Source organism: Zonotrichia albicollis, chromosome 3, assembly GCF_047830755.1.
Source record: "Zonotrichia albicollis isolate bZonAlb1 chromosome 3, bZonAlb1.hap1, whole genome shotgun sequence".
Classification (NCBI taxonomy): Eukaryota; Metazoa; Chordata; class Aves; order Passeriformes; family Passerellidae; genus Zonotrichia; species Zonotrichia albicollis.
In genome coordinates, this window is record NC_133821.1 from 19,472,475 (window position 1) to 19,495,197 (window position 22,723).

A 22,723-nucleotide genomic window follows, 5' to 3' on the forward strand; every position below is an offset into this window, starting at 1 on the left:
TTATGCAGTCATGGTTTATCCCTTTCCTGAGCACTCCATGTGTGTTCTGTTCCCATTCCTCATTATTAACTTAAATGGGGAAAACACGGGTCACTGCAGCAGGGAGGATTACAAGTATGGATTAGCTTTCCTACATGGGGCAGCTAGACATGCTAGGGGAAAAAAAAATACCAGAGAGAATATGAATGTATTTTTATAAATATATGATTATACAGCCATAAGAAGCAGCAGGAGGTTAATAAATTGATTTTTTAAAATGAAATGGAAATACATCAAGGGCCTTCTGAGATAAGGCTGTTTCTGCAGCTCCAGAAGTCCCAACCATGGCCATTACTGGAAGCTGTGACTATATTAGAGTAGTAATTACTGCAGAGCAGTTCTGCTTTTCTGTGCTGCTCTTGAAAGCACAGTGCTGAACTAGCTGGTCTTATGTGCCTTTTCCCAGCTTAATTTGCAATTTCTTTCCCTAATTATTTCATCACTAGTTTATTCCCTGTATTGAGAGCAACAGGAAATTGTTAGTGAAAGTAATCACAGACTCAGAAAAACATTGGGCTGAAAAAAATTACAAATCTGTCATCAACTGGGTTGTATACAGTCATTCTAAACTTTGTAATCAGATTCCATGAAAATTGGAGTGTTAAGGCGCAGATGGCAGCAGATGACACAAGCCAATACTTCAACAATTTCTCAAAAAACCTTCTTGATTAACTGACAAATCAAGTCAAATTAGGGTAAGCCATTAATTAAGATGGGTCTTTTATATTCACTAGGCATTGTGATTTTTTTTTTTTTTATTTAGTAATAAGAGCTTTCTGGCCAGAAATTTTGATCTGTAGCACCTTAAAAAAGAAATTCATTGTTGGCATTCAGTATTAAGAGAAAATAACAGTAACTCAGCATTGGTGAGTTGATGATATTTATAAATTTATACACAGATTAAAATACTATCAGACTTCATGTAAAAAGACCTTTATTTAATTTTTCTGCTTTTGTTTCTTAGGACTCTCTGTTTCTAAGACATAATGCTCTTGAGAGGAATATTTATTAATATGTTTGCAGAAAACATTTAGAAGTGCTTATAAATTAAAATTCTATGGAGAACCATTCCAGTCTTTCTATTGTAATACTACAGTCTAAAGACTTATTTTCAGGGAATGGAAAATTAGTTGGTTATTTTAGTCCAAAAAAATCTGTGTTAAAAGATATTAAAATCATCAATAACTTAGTTCAGAAAGCATTTAAATCTAGTAAGTGAGTGATTAGGTCTTTTTTCCAAAAACAAAACCATAGTAATTCAGTGGTGCTGTGTTATCTCAAGAACTTTTCAAGGAAAACCAGCCAAATTGCCATCTCTCTGCAGGTGGATACTGCTTTTCTGATCAGCACAACACATGCTCACAGCTGTCATTCTGTCCTAATATACACTTGTAAGGAACTCATCATAGAATAAGTGTTTGTGATTATTTTTTAATAGGATGGACATGCATTTGGCAGGAAAAGGGGAAACAGAGTCCAAGAGAGTGAAACTGGAATGGGGTGTCTGGTTCTCCCTAGCACAGCCAGTGAGCATTGCAGCAGGTCTGGCATATGTTGAGGGGAATTGCCAAGTTTCTGTCTGTCCCTCTCATATTAATAGATACTACTTCTAAATGATCAAAAAAAGTGCAACTAATTTCAGTGAGAGTCAGATCTGATCCTATTTCTCAGCTTTGTCTGATGAGGAGAGCCAAGCTGCTTAGGAAATGTTTGGCTCCCTCTTCTTCAATCAAAGAAAAAAAATGAAAAGGGTGCCAAACTAAAATTTTGCATAAATCAAAATTATTTTGATGCATTTCTATATTTGTTCTGCTGGAAGTTTGGAATAAATCCCTGGTAAGGAATTATCTTACTCTTTCAGCACTAAGACCAGGGAAATCAGGTTATAGACAGTAGAGACCAGCACATGGGCACGGAGCTTTTGTCCTTTTCATATGTAGCACAGAAATTCAGTTGTACAGCAATTGGCATAAATGCAAGTTTACAGAATCTGGTTTCTGAGTCATCTGTGGAGTTTTGGTGGCCCCTCCTTTACTGTATCTGAAAAAAACCTTTGTGTAAGTATGTATTAGTTTTACTAATGGCTCCCTGGCTCTTTCAGAAAGGTGCCTCATTTATCCTTGCTTCACTCCTCTGCAGCAAGGCAGCATTTCATAAGTTCAGTCTTGATGAAGGAGCCTAGCAAGCTGCAACATTATTCTTCATTAATGTTATAAGAACAGTAATTAATTTCTCAATGTGCTATTTTTGAAGAGCTGATAACATTAAAAACATCTACCCAGTGCATGTCACTGATGAGCAGTTACTTATATTAAAAGCACTTACTCTGTATCTAGCACATTTTGCATTTGTGTCTATTAAAATGCATGAAACATCTATCATAACATTTTAAGCACTCAGTAGCTTATTACTGGAACCACATAACTGCTTCCTTATTATCTCTTCTTGACAATAACTTTAATGAATTATATTCAGGTAGCTGTTGAAATTTCCATCCAAGCACATTACTTTTTTGGATGACATGCCAAGAGGTTAACTTATGCTCCCTTCCAGCTGATTCTAGGCCTCAATCCATCAGACAAGTCACTTCAAAGGAGATGTTGCTCTGTTGAGCTGAGACATCAAGATAAAGTTGGCTTTGTTTTGGGAAGTCTGCAAGGAATTCTTCAGCAGTTACTTGTCTAGGCAGTCTTGAAGCAACAAGACACAAGATGAAGACCAAGGCATGGAATGAGAAAAATCAGTTAAAGGAGAAAGGGAGCTGTGGTTCATGTAGCTTATACTAATTCTTTGGTATTATTTCTCATTCATTTTATATTCTGTGAGATTTTCCTCCAGGGAGTGAAGTGCATGTATGTAGAAATAAAATATCATTAGTTAACAGTTCCTCTCTGACTCTTCACATTAAGGCATTTCTCAGTAGTAGTAAAATCTGTCTGGAAAAGAAAGCTCAAATAGGTAAGTCAACAATTCCATCTTTCACTTACATGCCATGAACTGTGGAGATTATATATGATTTATATATGACTTGTGGAGATTGGATCAGAAGTGGAAAATACCAACCACGCTCGCTGCCATTGAAGGAGTTACAGTTTTATCAAAGTTGAAGCACAATTGTTGAATATTGGAGAAAATTGCCTGCTGAACTTGTGTTGTGGTTGCTGGTATACTTTGAACTGTCTCTGCAGTTTTTGCTGTGTAACATTTCAGCAGCTTGAAAACAAGTGTGCTGTCTCCTGGGAGGAAGGGACCACACCGTTTGCTCTGGAGGGAAGAAGCTTTCTCACATCTCCAGCTAGCAGGAGACAGCTGCCACCACCACTGACATGATACAAGGCACTTAGGAGCCCAGCTGAGGAGCTAATTGGCTGTGAATAAGAGCAGCACTGCCCCTGAAAGTCAGCAACACGGATTCTTGATTCCCTAAAATTGCTATAAATCAAGATACAGAGCACACCTTAAGAAAGTGCAAGTAGGCACTTCGGTCAAGAAGCTTACTTGTTTTGTTACAGAAAAAATTGTCACTTGCTGATGCTCGGCCCTAAAGAGATGATAAATGGCACAAGAGCACTGGAGAGATTCTCCCAATGTTAGAAACAATTCCATGTACTAACGCTATGCTTTTCTACTCAGGCATGCAAGAGTATACACATCAAATTCAGTGGAGGCTGATCATAGAGTAGAGATCAACCTTTGTATTCATCCATTTGTGATTTCTGAAAACGATCTGAAATGTCTATTTTAGTCCTCCTTCCTTGACTCATGTCTGCCTAGAAGTATCCAAGAATAAGCAGTGTCAAGAAATTTTGCTTTTTGATCCATGATGATTATAAAAATGTTTTAAAACAGTTAAACAATCAATAATAATAAACCTTTAAACATTATTATCATTATTCTTAATTAGGCAAAATGTTATAATTCAGCATTTAAATTACAAAAAAAAAAAAAAATAAAGGATATGAGTGTGAGATTTAGTTGTAACTATTTTATAACAACTGTTTTTGGGATGAAGACACCTGTAAATTGAGAGGAGCCTATTCTTAAAATAAAGTCACAGTCCAAATTCTCTTCCTTTCCATGCCAGCTAGGTTCCAATCTGCTTATTCTTAAGAACATTGTGCAAGATATAAGGGTAAAATGAAATATTTAAATGGGGGTTTTTTCTGTTATGTTAATTTAACTAAACATAATGATAATTTTTTTCTATAAAAAGGTAAATTATGAATAAGCATACTTAAGTTGTGCTTACTTATATTTTAAAATGTAACGAGTTTCGACAGCCATGGTTTTGATATAAATGGGCACAGTCAATATCAATGTCAGAAAGGCTAATGTGACAAAGCTGTTTCTTCTTTTTTTTTTCCTGCTGTCACTTATAATCTAGCCAATGTACAACAAATACTCCAATTCTCTCAGTGAAAAAAAAATGAAGTAATCAAATGTGTGCCTACTTTTCCTACAAAGATCGCTGTAAGTTAGGTTATTTTTACTTCACTGGGTGTAAGTGGAAAGAAGTAGCACAGGTTCTTCAGGCTCCTAAGGGTACACTTGAAGATCTGCTGCATCTGTTGCCTGGAGCGCCTTTGGCTCTCAGTCTTATTTTTTTATTAGCTGAATGACATGGATTAAAGTCCATATTATAAAAGTTATTCAGATAGCCATCTTACTGTGAAATCCTTCTTCCAATCTTCCAGATCTCTTTGGCTTAGAGGAGGCAGCAAAATTCCCCTGGAAGCTCAGGGCACCTTATTTGAGCAGTAACTTGTAGAGATGCTATCTAAGGAAATGGAGATTATCAAGTATAGTACAGTCCATTCTTTTAAAAACTTAGTGGAATGTTCTTGCTGCTCCTAGAAATCCATTACAGGAAATGTATCTTTCTGTCTCTGTGCATTTTAAGGTTTGAGTCTTTTGGTTTGGTAGTCAAGACCAGAATAATGAGTCTGCTGAAGTAAAAATCAACCCTTCTCAGGAAAGGAGAAACTTCACTTCAATTTGTATTAGCATTGCTGTTTTCTCCTGCTTTAACCCACATCTCACAAATCAGTAGTACTGATGAAACTCTGAATTTATACAGAAATAATGGATATTAGAGATTCTGACTGCCATTAAAGTAACATCTGAACAATGAATATTTACTTTTTAAAAAGTTGAATTTCAATATTGCTTTAAATTGGGTTAATGTTAGTTTTAATACTATTTTACATAGGAGTTCCTAAGTTTCCACATCAGTTCTCATGGTTTTCAATCCTATTCTCTTTATAGAGGGAGGAAAAGTAATAATAATTTCAGAAGTAACTAGTAACTCCAGATGAATTAGCCATTCTTTTCTCCAGCAGTTTTACAAAGTTTTTTTTTTTAATAAGACCTAAAAAGAATTTTCCATTGAAACAAGCTTTCACAATTAGAAAGCTCAGTGTAATTCAAAAATCCTGCATGGGAGAATTTCAGACTTTTTAAGGGATTAAAATTTCCCATTTTGTTTTTCATGCAATATGCAAGGTTATGGTGGATGATATTTTAAAAAAAAAATCAGTAATGAAATGGAATAGAAGGCTTGGGAAATTGCTGCTTTCCTAATGTACAGCAGTAGCTTAGGTAGAATGGAGTCAAAGGTATTGACTTGAAAGTGTTAGTGTTAAGTTTGACTTAAAACAGAATGCTCAAACATATTCAGCTTAAAATCTGTGGAATTTTTCATTATTGCAGCCATGTCAGGTTAATGTGAAAACAAATTAAGATTTACTAAAGCCACAGAAGTATTTGGTGGAAATGGATCTGATGAATGCCAACTCACACTGATAAGTCTCGAGTGCATTTTAAAAATTTTAGCCTGATCCAAGGCAGGGTATGACCTTATAGTGTGATTTTAAAGCTGCAAAGTCTTTGGAAGTGCACATTTCTTTACCTGCAGTAAATACAGAGTACATAATCTTTCACTCCAATTTTCTTTAAATTAGCACGGGACTGCCAGGTATTGAAAGTTCACACTCACCTCACCTACAGCAAAGTCAATTGCCAGGTTCATCGTGGTTCCTGAAAATGTCTCAGAGCATTCAGCAGTGAGCTGACAGAGCAGCAACCATATTTTTTCATGCTCATTGACTTTGCTTTAGTTCAGGGCCTTGGGGTAGATTCATACAGGGTTTAATACCTTTCGCACATTTTCTGATAGTCATGATCCTCAGAGAGCAGTATGAAAGAGAAAATGCACTCATTAAAAATACAGGGATCTAGCTGACTTCTGGGTTTAGCTGCTTTTAAAAGATACTTTTCTTTCGTTATTTCCAAGAAACAGGAAAATTGCGTGTCTTAGAGCTGTTGGTGTTTCACTTGCTTAGATAGACGAGTTACAAAACTAAATTAAAATGCAACTGATTTTAAGCCATAAGTTTTTAAGTTATACACTGAGAGAGGTCTCTAAGATGGGTCATAATGCAGTAACAAGATCACTTTTATCCTCTCATGTGCTCTGAGTTCACAGAGAGTCGTAATTCCAACTTCAACCCCCTTTTTTTTCAGGAAATACAGTTCAAATTAGTATAGACCAAATTATTGACCAGCAAGGCGCACTTTTGAGAGCATATGTCTGTCTGTCTTCTACCTATCCTTTGGTCTAGCAGGGAATTCTAGAGGCCAGGACTTGCAGCTCTAAAGTTTACTGCTTTCTGATGGTTTTTTTTCTTTCTCCATCTTGCTGAAATTGTGCTGGTTCTATTTGTGGAGAATAGACTTTCACAAGACAGTGGCTCATCAGCAGCACCTTTCTTGGCAGCTAAATCCTTAGATTTAATTTAGTCCAATAGCTCTGCCTGTGTTCTGCCTTCCCACCTGGATCCACTGGCTCTCTTTAGACATCAGCTGTGTCACAGTGAATATCTCACAACTTAAAAGAAGATAAATGGATGAGTATGTGTGATATTGCACCCTAAATTAAACAGTTTCCAAAAGAAAGACAAAGCTGGGAGGAGGAAAATGCACGGCAACACAGACCATGGTCAGGGAAGCAAATTTAGAGAAAAGAACCAGACAAATGAAAACTCTGTGCCCTCAGAACTGGATATGGTGCTTGATTCCTGGATTGGTCATTTTTATATTCTTCCATGGATTTTTCTTCCCCAGTGAATTCGCTATGTATGCTGTTTCTCCTTGCTAGTGAACTAGATCAACATTAAATGCAGTCTGTTTATAGTTTAGTCATGTAGGGGAAGCCAGTAGGATTTTCAAAAGTAACTTGTTTAGCTTTCTACATTTCTATATGAGAAATATAGATATGCCTAGATGGAAATATTTAATGTTATATTCCTGTTATTTTAAGGAATATGAGCAAATCTGTTGTACAGCTGCAGTGAAGGCTGATGGATGATATTAGCAGCTCCAATATCTTTCATTTTAATTTCTGAAATGTCAAATTCTGTTTAAAAAAAAAGGGATAAAAATATCCTTAACTGCCAATACATTACCCAAATTGCCAAAAGCAATTTTGCCTATAATAAAACTATTGTGGGCTGAAGCATTTGGATCAAGCTATGCAAGATTGATATGTTTTTCTTGATACAATTCAGTGAATGTGCTATTCTTGTGGAATTTTCCATATGACTCTGCTGGGGAGAAAACACAGTGGACAAAATTTCTTTGACTTGCAATTAGATTTTTTTTTTTCAAGTTTACCTATCAATTAGCTGTAAATGATAATCTGATACACATTTCTGATGTTTAAAAGGCAATGTAGCTTTTCTGTTGGCAAGAAACACATTTAGCTGAGGGAATTTTGGGATGACACCACCACAGCCGTTAAAAACACAGTTGATTCAGTGTATTAATTGACTTTTTAAGCTCAGCTGTGCTAATGAGTGTTTTGGAAGAACAGCAAAGTTTCTGCAGCCAGCCATAGGAAGGACAGTGAAGGTTAAGATGCCTTACCCTGCGTGTCTTGTGTTTCTGTTCTTGCTCTGGAGGAATCTCTCCTGAACCTTTTGTGCTGCAGCCTGGTAATGCAGATGCCTCGTGAGGTTTGCTCAGTGACTGTGAGTCTGGCTGAGGGCTGGAACACAAGCCTGGATTGGAGGCATGCTAAATTTACTCTGGAAGCAGGATAACTGAGATGGCCCAGAGTCCTCTTGTTGTGCACCAGGTATTTACAATGACACTCTGAGAGCCACACAGCTGTCTATACATAGCAAGCTGAATCCTAAAATATTTATTATTTCAGCTGAAATCTTGACAACCCTGACCTCAAGTAACTTTATTAACTGAGTTGGTCCCAGGGTTTTGTCTTCTTGTCCAAATGTCTTTTTGTCTTGTTACTGACAGCTGTAGTATGTACAGTTTTCTATCAGCAAACCAGGCTGGAACCACTGATCTTTCTTTTGCTGACTAATAAATAGTAATGATTTATCTGGATTCCACTGGTTAGTACAGCATTCACTGAACCACCCAGTCTCTCTTGCTAGTCTCTGTTTATAATGCCTCTTTCTGTATTTCATATCTATTTTGATGGCAGAAATGAATGCTCCAAGCATTTCGCCCTATGCCTTAGTAGTAGTGGTGGATTGCATTATGAGAAACAAATTCAGACAACTCATTTTTAAACATGTTTTGGTACAATGCAAGAGCTAGTATCTTCTTTCAAAATCATTAATTCAGTTCAAGTAGTTGGTTAAAAAGTAAAGTACCACAGGATAGATATCTCCAAGAGGAAAAGTTGTGCATATTAAAGTTAATTGATTGACTTGTTGGAATTCAGCAAATCTTCAGCACTTGAGTTAGGCAGAATAAGCTCCTCACAAGGTAGTAAAGAGAATAGGAATCTCCAGAGAAAATTTAGAATATTCAGTGTGCTGGAAATGAGATTTTTTAATTTTTTTTTTCCTTTGGGAGGTTCGTACTTTTTTCCTTTAACTTTGAAAGGGCTGTTAACTTCCAGCTGAGGTGCTGAAAACAAAGTAAGCTCAGCTTTGGATGCCAATCTAAACATATAACTGGGAATATTTAGGGCTTTATACCTCTTAGCTCATTATGAATTGCACCATCAAGATTTGTGCCTGTATTGACTGACTGCACAGTCTGCATTTTGCTTTGAAAAAAGGTGTTTGTACAAGCAATTATCTGATTTTAAATGGATGTGGAAATTTTACTGGCATGATGGACTCTGAACAAACCATGGTAGCCATAAAAGTGACAGTGCATCTTTTATTTGGTACTCTCCATTTTCTCTAAGGATAAATAAAATCTGGTGGTTATTTAAGCCTTTAAAAATAGGAGAAGAGCTGAACATAGAAGTTGATGATAAATGTCATACTTAAGGAGGAGGAGATAGTTAATGGATTTTTATTTTTCTTTTTCAGTTTGCATCTTGTCTCAGAAGGAAAAGGTTTATGATTAAGGTTTTAGTATCTGAGAGAATCAGTAGCTAAAAAACTGAGCCAGTGGTGGCTGGGTGTGTGAAGCAAAATAACCGTGTCCTGTCTAGAAAGGGACAGATGAGTTCCAGGGGAAGGACAGAATGGGAAATAGGAGTGGAGGGACATAAGTTTGAAAAAATAGTAGCAGTCCATGTAAAACAAAATTTTACATATATGCGCACACACTCTTTTTATTGGGGCTCTTGCTTTTCTTCTTGTGGGAGATACAGAACAATTAGGTTTTTTTAAATCCCAGAATGCCCCTTGACAAAAAAAAAAAAAAAAAAAAAAAAAAAAGTGGAAATATGCCAATTCTTATTTTAATACAGTCATTTAAGAACACTCTCTGCTGGTGTGATTTAAGTGGAGTCTGATCAGTGTAAAGTCAGAACAAGACTGGAGAGCCAACGACATAGTAGATGTAAATTTATAATAGGTTCACCATAAGTGTAACCAGGGCAGAATAAGATGCTGTATGATCTCAGTATGATGTTTAAATTAATTTCAGGTCAATACATTTGAAAGTAAGTGAGGAAAATACTAATATGAGCTATGTTTCTGGTTGACCACTGCCATTTAACAAGGTATGTCAGGAGTTTTCTTCTACAGTTCTGGTAGTCTTGTGGTATCAAGGGATTCCTACATGGTTTTGTGTTTAAGCATTTAGACAGTTTTCTCCTAAATACTCTGCTCACAATCATATTTGCTGTTTTTCTGTGTGAAAAAAACACATGGAAAAGCCTGTCCTTGGCCAGGAGGCAGCCCAAGCCCTGCATTATCACAGGAATGTTGAGCATCCATCCTTTCTTTTCTCCCTCTTCAGCTGCCATGGAAAACTGTCCTACTTTGCAGAGAAGCAGCATGATGGGACACGTAGATGCACAATCCCTGGGCACTGGCCTGGCTATTTTGTCGTTTCTTGTACCCTCTGTGACAAACCAAAATGCCTTTTTCTCTGTTAGAGATCAACCCCAGAAAGGAAAGGTCTCTTTTCCATGCAAGTGGGTAGTTTGTCCAAGGCCTGGACTCTTTTCAGTGCACTGCTCCCATGGTGTGTCATACCAAGGTTTGTCCTTTTCAAAGCCCTTTCACCAGGGGTCCCCTTAATCCTCTCTTGTATTGTGTGCAGTGGGAACAGGCAGCTTTCACCGAGTTCTGACCTGATTTTTTTACTCTGAGTGCTCTTGCAAGGGAATAGGCTGATGGAAAGCACACATTTAATTTTACAACAGGAAGAGTTTACAAGTCCCCAGCCATTAAAATAGAATAGATAGATTTGCCTGTAAATGTGAGCAGCCAAGCTGGATTTGATAATAGCATGCACTGAGGCACCTTTGCACGAAAGAGAGACTACAGAGGGTTGTTAATGTGAGAGTAAATTAAAATTGTATATGCTTTTAGGTCTTTTAGAGATATGAAGCAAGATAATGGAGACTAAGTGGTTCAACTCCTTGAAAATTAAAAAAAAAAGAAAAAGGTTGGACTAACAAGTATGAATATGTTTACGATATTATTAAATGGTGTATGCCTAGGCAGGCTTAATGACTCTCACTTAGATCTCATGTTATTTCAGCTTTTTTTAAAAAAATCCATCTGTTGTCTCAAAATCTAGGTAGAATTGCTTCCACTGAAGTGCCTAAAATAAATTGCTTAAGGTTTTAGTCACTGCATCTATATCAGCACATTTAAAGATAATATTATTCACTTAAGCTTTATGCAAAACTGGTCTTTCTCTTGTCAAAAAAGCAAACATTTAAGGAACAGAATGATTCATGTAGTTGACCCCAATCATCTGCTTCTGCTGGGTTTGAACACCCTTCCTAGCTTGGTGTCAACACAGACACAAAAAAACAGCGTTGAGACTCTCACTGCCTTTGCTTTGCATTTTTTTACCTGGAGATCCCTTGGCATGCCCAAAATAGCAAAGGTTGCATATTAAAGCAGGGCAATAAACCAGCAGCAATTTAAAAATTGCTGACAGAAGATGGAAAATATCTGAGATGAAAATTGTCCGATATGCTGAACAGCTACATCAAGATCTTAGTGTCCTTTTCCTTCTGTGTAGTTCTGAAGTCAGAAAGGCTTTGATTTTTAGGCTTTGATTTTATTAACAGATCTCACCCATCACAGTTAGCCTGTGCTGGATGGAATAGAATCCCAAGAGAAAGGTAGGAGAGTTTCAGAGCTAGTTGCTTGTCCCTTTCAGAGCAAGACTGACACATGGGATAGAGTCCCCTGGAAGGGCACAGTGGAGAGGTAATGGTCTGACTCAGGGTAACCCCAATGTTTCTGTGTCAAAAGTTATTTTACAAGTGTCTCTCATACAGAATCACATGCTGGAAAGAACCACAGTGGGGCATCTGATCTAACCTCCCTGCTCAGGCAGTTTCATCCCAGAGCACATGGCACGGGAGTGTCCAGATATTCTTGAATATCCCAAGGGAGGAGGGATTTCCACAGCCTACCTGGGTGACCTGTTCCAGTGCTGTGTCATCTGCACAGTAAGGAACTTCTTTCTGACATTCAGATGGAATTTCCTGAGCCACAGCTCCTGCCTCTTTCCCCTTGTCCCACTGCCCAGCACCACTAAGCAGAGCCTGGTCCATCCTCTGGCCCCTCCCTGTAGATACTCATGGACACTGATGAGGTTCCCTCTCAGTCATCTCTTCTCAAGGCTGAACAGCCCCAGTCGTTCATCCTTTCCTCATCAGAGAGATGCTCCAGTCCCTTGGTCATCTTTGTAGCCCTCCTCTGGACCAGCTGCAAGAGCTCTGTTTCTCTTTTGTGCAGAGTCCAGAATTTAATTGACAACTTTTATTTATCAGCAGCATTTATTCTGCCACAGGAACTGAAAAACAGGCTAGGGAGGTCTCTGTTTTACAAGAATGTAATTTGTTTATAGCAGATTAGCTTTGCTTTTTGGACAGTCACCACATGAGTTTTGATCTATTAATGCAGCACTTGGTCTATCATCTATTCATATCAATGACAGTAAAAACTCAGAGTTTTTCTTTATCTCTTGGTCAACAGTGCAAGGCACAACACCCATAATCCTTTTCTTATGAGAAATCTTTTCCTGGACATTAGAGGTATCTCTTTTCCTAGGTTTGTGAATACTTTTGTTGTCACAAGTACATTGTGCTATATACAGAATTTGCATAAAAAGTGTTTGCTGTACTGCTGGGAAATAGCAGATTTAAGAAAAAACAACTCATATCCATGAAATGAAAAAGGAAAGCATGGTTTGAAGATCTGCTAACTGCAGAAGGTACTGGATTTGAATATTAGCAAATTATCTAGACCAGGTAGTAGATGATGTTCTGATAAGTCCTAATAAACAGAAGCTAAACAAACAGGTTGACATAGATTAAGAAAAATATAATACATGCACACACGCCACTTTTTATTTTCCACTAAATTATTTTTAATAAAGGAGAAAAAGTCCAGTCTTATAAACCCATACTTGAAGTTATTTTGGCTCAGTAATCCTACTTCTTAAAGGCTTGTATGAGATTGAAAAGTGAATAATTAAATCCATGTTGACTGTGCCTATTTATGAAAACCTGGTGCATATACAATGTGTTTACATAGTTAAATAGACCTTAGAAGAGTTTTAATTTTATAGTTCTGTAGTATAGAGTACATAGTAGCTCTGTTTTGCTTATACTTGGTAATTTTCTTGCTTGATGTGACTTTTGGTGAGTTTTAACATTTGCCCAGCCAGTGTCTCTGTTTTCTCTCTTTCTCTGTGAGGTTCACATGTAAACTGCTTTAAAGATTGCATAATGACTGTTTGGCATGTCCTACAGGCAAAGGCCCAGAAACCCTTTTTGCTGGCTATAACCTCAATGATAATGAGTGGCACACAGTGCGCGTGGTGCGGCGAGGAAAAGGTTTAAAGTTAATGGTGGATGACCAGCAGGCTGTGACAGGTACTGTGGCACTGAGATTCCATGATTCCATCTTCCTGGGGCAGGGGTGGGGGGAACACAAAGCAAAACAAAAACAGTACAAAAAAAAAAAAACCCAGAAATTAAATTACTCTATCTGAGAGAAACATGGGGTTTTTTTTCCTTTTTCCTGGGTAAGATTCAAAATTCATGTTATGCATCTTAGAATGCTGCTACAAGAAGTGTGTTATTACACTTGCTATTAATGTTGCTCTAAGGCTGCTATTGAAATTAATGAAAACCTTCGTGCTGACTTAAAGGAATGTTTTTACACAGTGATTGGAGAGAAGTGATTTAGTACATCACTAATGAGAAGGCAAGCAAAATGCTTTTGGCAACACATTGTTAGGGCTAAACTCTAAGCCACTGCTGGAAGAAAGAATTTAATAAACATTTGAAGGATATTCTACTGTGATTTGAATCTTGCATCAGCTGTTTTCAATAATTATATATTAGGCAGCATGTTTTTCTCAAATACTTAAATAGCAGTTGGGGTGGGAGAAAAAAAATGGCAGGCATGCTAGCAGATGATAGAAATGTGTTTCTGTATTTATATTATCAGAAATGTGATTAGAGAACACATTTATTTTGCCCTGTACAAGATATAGTTCACATGCATGTTGTTAATAGCAACTTATCTGGCTTCTGGCCCTGATTCCTTGCACAGCAGAATGTGCCTAATTTTTTTGTTAGCTATTTAGAATTATCCTTTGGTTTTGTGTAGCATTAAACAACTTCTATCATTGGTTTTAAGCTTTGTTAAAATGGTAACAATTAAAAGTTTTGTTTTGTTTTTTTTTTTTTTTTTAAGAGGAGTGTAACTTCTTTATTAATCCTTTTTCACCTCAACAGAACACTGGGGGTCTTGTCACTGGTAGGAAAATAATTCATATAGTTGCACAAAGATATTTTGTAGACTCAGAATTACAGAAATAACAGAATTGCAGAAATAACAGAAATTACCAATATATCTTCCAGCACTGAAGACTGTGTATGTTATGATGCCTAGGATCATTTTCTCAAGAATACAGAAAGCCTTATCAATTTATTTTCTTTTTGATAGTATAGGAAGAAGTATACCAAAAAATATTATAATCTTGCTGCTTCGACTGCTGCTCAAGGCAGATTCTAATATAGAGAAAATAGTTTAGGTTAAAATCCAGTGCAAGATCCAAATATATAATTCCTGGGCTCCTCATGCCAGATTTCTAATTTATAAATACTGCAAGTTACATAACCTGGGTCCAGCTTTCTGGTAAACATTTGTATTCTTTCCACAACCAGTATGCACGTCCAAAAATGGCCAGTTGACTTGAATTCCCTCTCAGTTCTTCAGCCTGGAACTTGTCTGCATTTGCATAATGCACAAATGTTTAATGTCATTAACCCAGAAGGAGAAACTCATCCCAAAATTTTGGAGGGAAAAAGACATCCTATAATTTCTAAACTCCCTGTAGGAATCTGTGTAGCCAATCTTTGGCCTCCTCCACCAGAGGAAAATGCTCTATGAGAAGGAACAGAGGGAACTTTAAATGTGGGCAATCTGCTGTTAGTCAGAGTGTCACTTTTCCTCCAAAGAAAATCTTTATTGTTGTGTAAGCAATGAGAATTTTTGTTTTGTTTTATTTTTAGGGGGTGGGGTTTTTTTGATTGTTTTGGGTTTTTTCAACACTAAGTGTTTTAAAAGCCTTTACAAGTTTAAATTTCAAATGTGTCTAATAGAATTTAATGTGTAGCAGCTTTGAATTTCTTGAAAGCATAGGGAAAGGGCTGCCTTATGGGATTAAAGTGTGCCTGTTCTAAACTGCTCTGAACTTTTCTTCAGATGTTCCAACAATCAGAAATTTGGTTAAAATACAACCCATTAATTTTTCATGTGAAAAGTTATTATAGTTTTATGAGGAGAATAAGGAAGTAAACTCACTTCCTGCTAAAAATTCCAGCTTTCACCTTCCACATGTTGTTTTCCTTTTTGATTCTGTTTCCTCTGCCCTATATGAAAGAATCCCCATCAGATCCAGAAAACTTAAGCTCCAGGAAAATCATTAAATAATTCAGCCTGACTTTCTAATTTTTACAGATTTTAAAATACCAGTTGTTCATTTGTGAGTTGTGCTTGGTCCTCTTTGACAAATGCATGATGTGTGCATGGATACATAAATACATAATATAATTCAGTCATAACTAGCTTTCTTTGGAAGCCATGCAAGTGGTTTTGAAGAAGTTACTCATCACAGTAGAGTTTAAATATTTCCAGCCCTAATAAGCCTTGTTTTCTAAGATTGTATAGAAAATAAAAATGATTGGAAATTCACTAAATTTCGGTAACAGAATAGCCTATGGTTATGAACAGAAATTCAATTGCCCCTTTGAATGATGTTTTTCCACAAATCTGATGAACTTAAAAGAAAAAAAGAAAATAACCAAAACCAGACCAAAAAAAAAAAAAAAAAAGCAACCAAAAAAACACCAACAAATCCCCAAACACTCACCCTTGTAAGTACAAACTACATTCTTTTTTACTTCATTGCTGCATTTACAAAACCTATGGAGCATTATGTGAAATCTCAAGTCCTGTTTGCATGTTTGTAGAACTGAAATGTTGGGATGTGAGCCCAGATTCGGGAACTTTTTTATTACTATGATCAAGAAAGAAATACATTCAGTGTAGTGGGGATATTGTGCTAGAGGCCAAAGCTTGGTGGATTTTTGCCATGACATTATTGGAATGCCATCTGAAGGGATACAAGACTGGAATATATAATGTTCCTCTCTGAAACCCGATCCTCATCTCTTTGGCTGTGATCCAACATACAGCTCTTGTCCCAGGAAAAATTACACATTTGCCATTTTTCAAGGCAGCTCCTGACTCATTACTGCATGGAAGAACCCACTTTGGCTTAATACATTCAGGGGAAATGGTATCTTCAGAACTGATGTTTAGAAACAAGAACATCAAGGCTGTCCCTGGGGTTTAAGGTGCTCAGCCCTGTGAGTGCAGGTGGTGTTCAATGACAAGTTCTCTTACAGAACTCATCCCAAAGCTAAGTAAGCTCCTTGTAAATATTTATCATAAATTATTAGAGCAATTTTTGTGCCTGAATGGCATTAAAACGTTCCAAGCTATTTTCCCTGTAACTTTACTGATGTCTGTACTTGTATCTCAGTGCTGTGGCTTAACCTGCTCATGAATTCATCTCCCTGGGCAAAATCTCAGATATTGACATTTCTCTTTCCCTTGTCTTTTCTCTGTCACACACGTGTCCACAGACGCTTGCTTATGACACCTATAGAGGTACAGCTGTGTCAGCCTCCTCCAGGCTTTGTGCACCACTTCTGACATGTCCAGCCTGGGGCAGTGCTCATACTCTCTCTTGGAATAGAATAGTTGTGGATGGACAGAAGGAACTTGGCTTGTCAACAGCTTTGCCGCTGTGAGAATTTGTATTAGAGCAGTTTTATGCCAGTATTTATTCCAGCCTGACTAGGTCTGCTCTTCACTTTCTCTGTACTCCATGAGAGACATGAAACAGCTAAGGAACTGGGGAATTTGCAAAATGGTTTGCAAAAGGTACATTAAGTGGTGAAATTCATTAGTAATAAGAAGGTGTTTTTCCACACAATGTGACCATGGATCAGCCCTGTGAAAATACTGCCCTACTTCTTTAAAATAAGCATGGAAAAAAAATTGGTGTTCTGTCAGAAAAAGGAACTCTTCAGTGAACACAATTTTGATGTGCTGTGTAATGTATTTAATAACTAGCTTAACAACTTACCTGACCTGTATGCAGTGTACTCTGGCAGTGCTGATCCTTTCCTCCAGATTAGCTTTGCAGTCAGCAGATTTCAGGCTTCTTGCTCTGCAGTGGTCCAGACATGGCAGAGAGAACTCAAAGGCAGCTGTGGGGTTTGTTTTGGCCACCTTTCCAATGTAAGCAACTCCCTTGTTGTTTCCAGGATTACAGAACACTGGTATGCACCCTTCCTGCAGGCTTCCTGCTCTGCCCATCCCTTGGGCTCTGCCCCTTCTCCCATGGTTTATCCTCATGGTACAAAGCCAGTTGCTTCCAAGCATCTCTCCACCCTTGCCACACAGGGCTTTTTGCAGCAGGACTGGCATTAATGTACCCAAAACAGCTGAAACAGGAATCCTTCCTACTGCTAGTCTAGTCATGCGTATTGAAGCAAAACACACGGAATAAAATCCCTCAAGCTGTTCTGTTTCTCCTTCATGAGACTCTGACATTGTTGGTTTAGCTCTGAGATTGGCCTTTGTGTGCCTCTTGTTAAGTAATTGCGCTTGCTTATAGTGAAACCCCACATCTGGTTAGGTGTAACTAAAGTGAGGGATTTTGTTGGCAGTTTAATGTACTCTGGTAAACTGTTTCAGTTTAGAAATTTTTCTGTTGGCCTTATCCAAATGCACTGAATGCTTTGGAAAGGATTCTGGATTTACCAGTAATTAGGATCAATTTGGAAGAATTCCCTTTGGAGACAACAGTTGGCCTTGCACATTCTGAAAAGAGTGGAAATGATGCAGATGCTTAATCACATGATGTGCTCTTTGACCTCCCCTTTCAGACACTAACACATGTTTTCTTGTTGCTGTTTAAAGGTCAAATGGCTGGCGATCACACACGGCTGGAGTTCCACAACATAGAAACAGGAATAATAACAGAACGGCGCTACCTGTCTTCTGTGCCTTCTAATTTTATTGGGCATCTGCAGAGTCTCACATTTAATGGCATGGCATACATTGACTTATGTAAAAATGGAGACATCGATTATTGTGAGCTAAATGCAAGATTCGGGTTCAGGAACATCATAGCAGACCCTGTAACCTTTAAAACAAAAGCAAGTTATGTTGCACTGGCCACGCTACAAGCGTACACATCTATGCACCTTTTTTTCCAGTTCAAAACCACCTCCCTGGATGGATTGATACTTTTTAACAGTGGCGATGGAAATGATTTCATTGTGGTTGAATTAGTGAAAGGGTATGTATGGATTAGCGTAACAGCAAAACCAGTCCATTCAAAATGTGTGTGCAGGAGGAATACACGGGAAATTTTAGGATGCAAATATTTATTTTTTTTATTCTGACTGGATAGATGTGATGGATAAATGTTTCTTCCTGTTGAACTTCATGTGCTTTATTGTGACTCTTTCTTTCAGATGAAGCTAGATGGCTGAAATGTATGAAAGTAAATAATAGGTATAACTTCTCTGGTGCTTACCACAAGGAAGCGCTAGTTTGTAGCCTCCCTCTTGTTCTCTCTCTCTACGTATGTATGCATGTCTTGGTACATGGAGTGCTCGTTGCTTTCCAGAAACTTGGGACTGCACCTCAACTCATCCAAAAGAGTGGCAATTTCTCGGGATCACAGTTGCTTCCCCATCTGGCATTCATTGCTGTCCTCTGGTTTAGCCAGCGCTGCTGAGGAGCACAAGCAAATAGAAAATATTAGACATATTAATTATTGTCCCCTTGCTATGTAAAGAAAAAGGAAACTTTTCCAATTTTTTCTTTTTTCCCAGGTATTTACACTATGTGTTTGACTTGGGAAACGGTGCCAACCTCATCAAGGGAAGTTCTAATAAACCTCTGAATGACAACCAGTGGCATAATGTCATGATATCAAGGGATACCAACAACCTACACACTGTAAAGATTGACACTAAAATCACAACACAGAGCACAGCAGGAGCCAGAAATCTAGATCTAAAAAGTAAGTACAGTGATTCTTGTATTATCTACAATGAGGGCCATTACAGAATAATAAACAGAATAAGTCACAGTACTGTATAATTGTGTAATATTGTATGAAACCTTTTATTTTATAATAATCAGTATGATCACATGAGGTTACATCACCTTAACCTGACAATGCCAGTTTAGAAGTACTTCTGCACAGGTAGGTACAACTTTAAACATGTGAAGATCCCATGAGAATAAAAAAATTAAAATTAAAAAAAAAGGTAGGTGTGACGGTGTTCACAGGGGTCTTAGGATGAGGGAAAAGATGAGGATCTGACTCCATGTTTCAGAAGGCTTGATTTATTATTTTATTATATATATTACATTAAAACTATAGTAAAAGAATAGAAGAAAGGATTTCATGAGAAGGCTAGCTAAGAATAGAAAAAGAAATAATGATAACAAAGGCCCTGTTTCAGACTCTGTCCGAGCTAGCTGGGCTGTGATTGGCCATTAATTACAAACATCCAACATGGGCCAATCACAGATCCACCTGTTGCATTCCACAGCAGCAGATAATCAATGTTTACATTTTGTTCCTGAACCCTCTCACCTTCTCAGGAGGAAAAATCCTAAGGAAAGGATTTTTCATAAAAGATGTCTGTAAGAAATTATAATTATAATGACAATAAGAAATTATAATAACACAAAGTGGCCCATATAAACCAAAATATAGTTGATGGACTAAAGGAGGCTTACAATGTCTATGTAAAAATTTGACTTTTACATGAAAATAGGTTATAAAAGTAGCATAACCTACTCATCTAAATGAGTATGTAATGTGTAATGCATCATAATTTCAATAGCAGGTGGGGTAAACTTTGTTACCAGCACTAAACCTATATGCTATAAATCCAGCTCTTAAGATCTATTTTTTATAAACATATGTATATTTTAAAATGCATGATAATAATGAGTTCTATGGATGGGTTTTTGAAAAACTAATTTGCATCTGAGGAAAATATCTCTTTTGATAGGATGTATAGGTATACTTTTAAAATAATGACTACCTAATCAGACATAAGAATATATGTCCTGGTCCTGGGGGAAAGTAGTGTGTATTTTACCATTCTTTAAAAAGGCTCTTGGCAGGAAAACTGAAATTTCATAACAGTCAAAGAAATACGATATTTCAAAAGCCAGGATGTTCAAAGTAGATATTAATATTCCATCAAGAGCTTATTCCTTGCTGAATTTTCTTTTAACTGCCTCTGAGTCACAGATAATGAGCTGACCTTGGTAATTATGTTGGATTTTGTGTTATATTACATGTTTGCCTCACTTGAAAGTGCTGTTAAGATTGTAAGAACGACTGTGAAAACAGTATCCTGATATGTCATAATCTTCAATAAGAGATTCTTCTATTTAAAAACCCTGGCATTTCTGATAAAGCGTTTTGGGTGGCTCACACTCCATTTCTAAAGTAGCATTTGAAATTTGTTCCACGCCATTTCTTGGGTTTGCATTCTTTTAAGCATCATTGATTTTTAAATTGATACTGTGTAATATTTCAATATTGTTTTTGATGCTGTAGAAAAATCATCCCGCTTGTTCCTTGACATTCGTAAGATGGCCAGTACTACTTATGCATATTTGTATGTCTTTAATATGTTTGCCTCTTTTCCTGGTAGCTAAATCAGGCATGGGTAGGGAAAAAAAAAAATAAAAAAAACAAAAGAAAAATCCTGTTACGAGCTGATAATTAACACAGCCATTTTATTCACGTATTTTCCAAAGCGGTTGTGGTGGGTCCTTGGTGCCGTGGTTTATTCAAGGAAAGGGGCTCAGGCTCTCTCCATGTGCTCGCTGAAGGCACTAGAGAGCGCTGTGATCTCACCAAAGCATCTGCGAGGGCTCAGCAAAAAAAGCAGCCCGCAAAACCCAACATCCCCGAACATCCCTGAACATCCCTTTGTGTGCGGCACTTTGAAAATGCTGCTTTCGCCTTACGCTTTTGAAGTAAAACTGTATCCATAGCTGCCGCGTTTTCTAACCTTGAATTCCTTCGGAATAAAAAAAGAGAAAAGGAATGAGAAGCGCAAAAAGAGAAACCATACTGAGATTTGAAGCAAGTAAGGTGAATTGTGTTAGGTGATTTTCTATAATTTACCACCTAGGGAATGTGGATAGTGGAAGAATAACAAGCCTGACGTGTTCAGTGCAGGAATATATAGCAAATACCTCTCTAAAACTGGTCTAGCATACACAGGTCCTCAGCATCTATCTTTTCTAAATATTATGCCTCATTTTATTGATATAAATGTATTATACTATATTTTTCTCAGTCAGCTTCCTTTAATAGGGCAGAATGTATATAATGAGAATTTTGGTTGAATTTGGAAGGGGATTCAAGCTGATACTTTTTAGCCAGCAGGCTAAAAGGGAGAAAAAAATTGCCTTTCATTATTGTTTTTCCTTCCTTAATATTTAGTAGAAATTATCTACTGTAGTTGCTTCTTTTCTATTTTATATCTGTGTTTCTTGCAATGGCATGTTTCTGTTGTGCTTTAAACCCTCCATATACATTCCTGATATAAATAGTTACAGTTAATTCATTGTCCTGTACAATGCAACAAAGCAAATGCAAAATCACACTTCCTGCTATCAATAGTGTATTGGTATCAGTTGCATCTGCTTAACCAGATATCAATAGTTATCACTATATCTACTTAACCAGAGTTATCATTAGGAAAGGTATAATTGTGTGCAGATAGTATGAAACCTGCAACCATTCTGAGTAACTGTAGAGTTACCAGATTTCTGATTTTGAAATCCAAGCTCATCCTAGAAAAAGAAACCCACTATATGTGGGTTTTTGCAAATACACAGTGAATTCAGCCCAAAGATAAGACACAGATTGTGTTGTTGAGCCTGCACAGCATGGAAGTTGTCTGGGAGAGCAGACAGCTGCCATAAAAGTATGGGAGAGAATTTCCAATATATGTTTCCTTTTGGGTGTAGGATTTGGTTCATTATAACACACATCAGTTCCCTGCATAACCTCTGGTAAAATTTCAGCAGCTACCTGTGGAAACACACATATTATATCCTGCAGCCTAATTATTACTGTAATTAGGTGGGTAAATTATAAATTGGGGACAAATAAATGAGTGAAAATAATTCTGTGTTTGGATTCCAAGAACTGTGTTATTTTCCCTCACAGGGAAAATTAGCAAAGTGTGCTGAGGTGCAGTACTAGCAATAACCCGTAAAGACAAATGAGTCTGAACAGCAAAAGCAGTGCAGCTCAAGCCTGCCAGCACAGTTACACAGCAAATTTCCTTTCATTTATTTCATGAGCAGATTCTCTGTCCTGCTTTCAGGATAGCTCAGATGCTCGGCACGGCTGCAACTCAAGGCTTGAGAAAGTTGGGTGGAGGAGAATTCTTGGTTGTTGTACTTGATGCTGTGCTCTGATGTTCTGAGTAGCCTCAAAGGGCACAGGAAAAAACAAGAGAAAATTATTTATCTGATGGAGTGACTACATTGGTGGACAAGGGAAAGATTACAGATGTCATTTATCTGGACTTCTGTAAAGCCTTTGACACAGTTAGCCACAACATCCTTTTCCT

At 37.3% G+C, this 22,723-nt stretch overlaps 1 protein-coding gene across 31 annotated transcripts in view; it reads left to right on the top strand.

The window, feature by feature from the left end:
* The window catches only part of NRXN1 (neurexin 1), a 693,385-nt gene that overhangs the window by 303,011 nt on the left and 367,651 nt on the right, over window positions 1-22,723 (top strand). For all 31 annotated transcript variants that reach the window (XM_074536869.1, XM_074536872.1, XM_074536888.1 and 28 more), the window contains 3 exons: window positions 13,253-13,375; window positions 18,009-18,390; window positions 18,932-19,122. In XM_074536869.1, coding sequence (XP_074392970.1) covers window positions 13,253-13,375; window positions 18,009-18,390; window positions 18,932-19,122 — 696 coding nt within the window. The remainder of the gene's footprint in view (window positions 1-13,252; window positions 13,376-18,008; window positions 18,391-18,931; window positions 19,123-22,723) is intronic.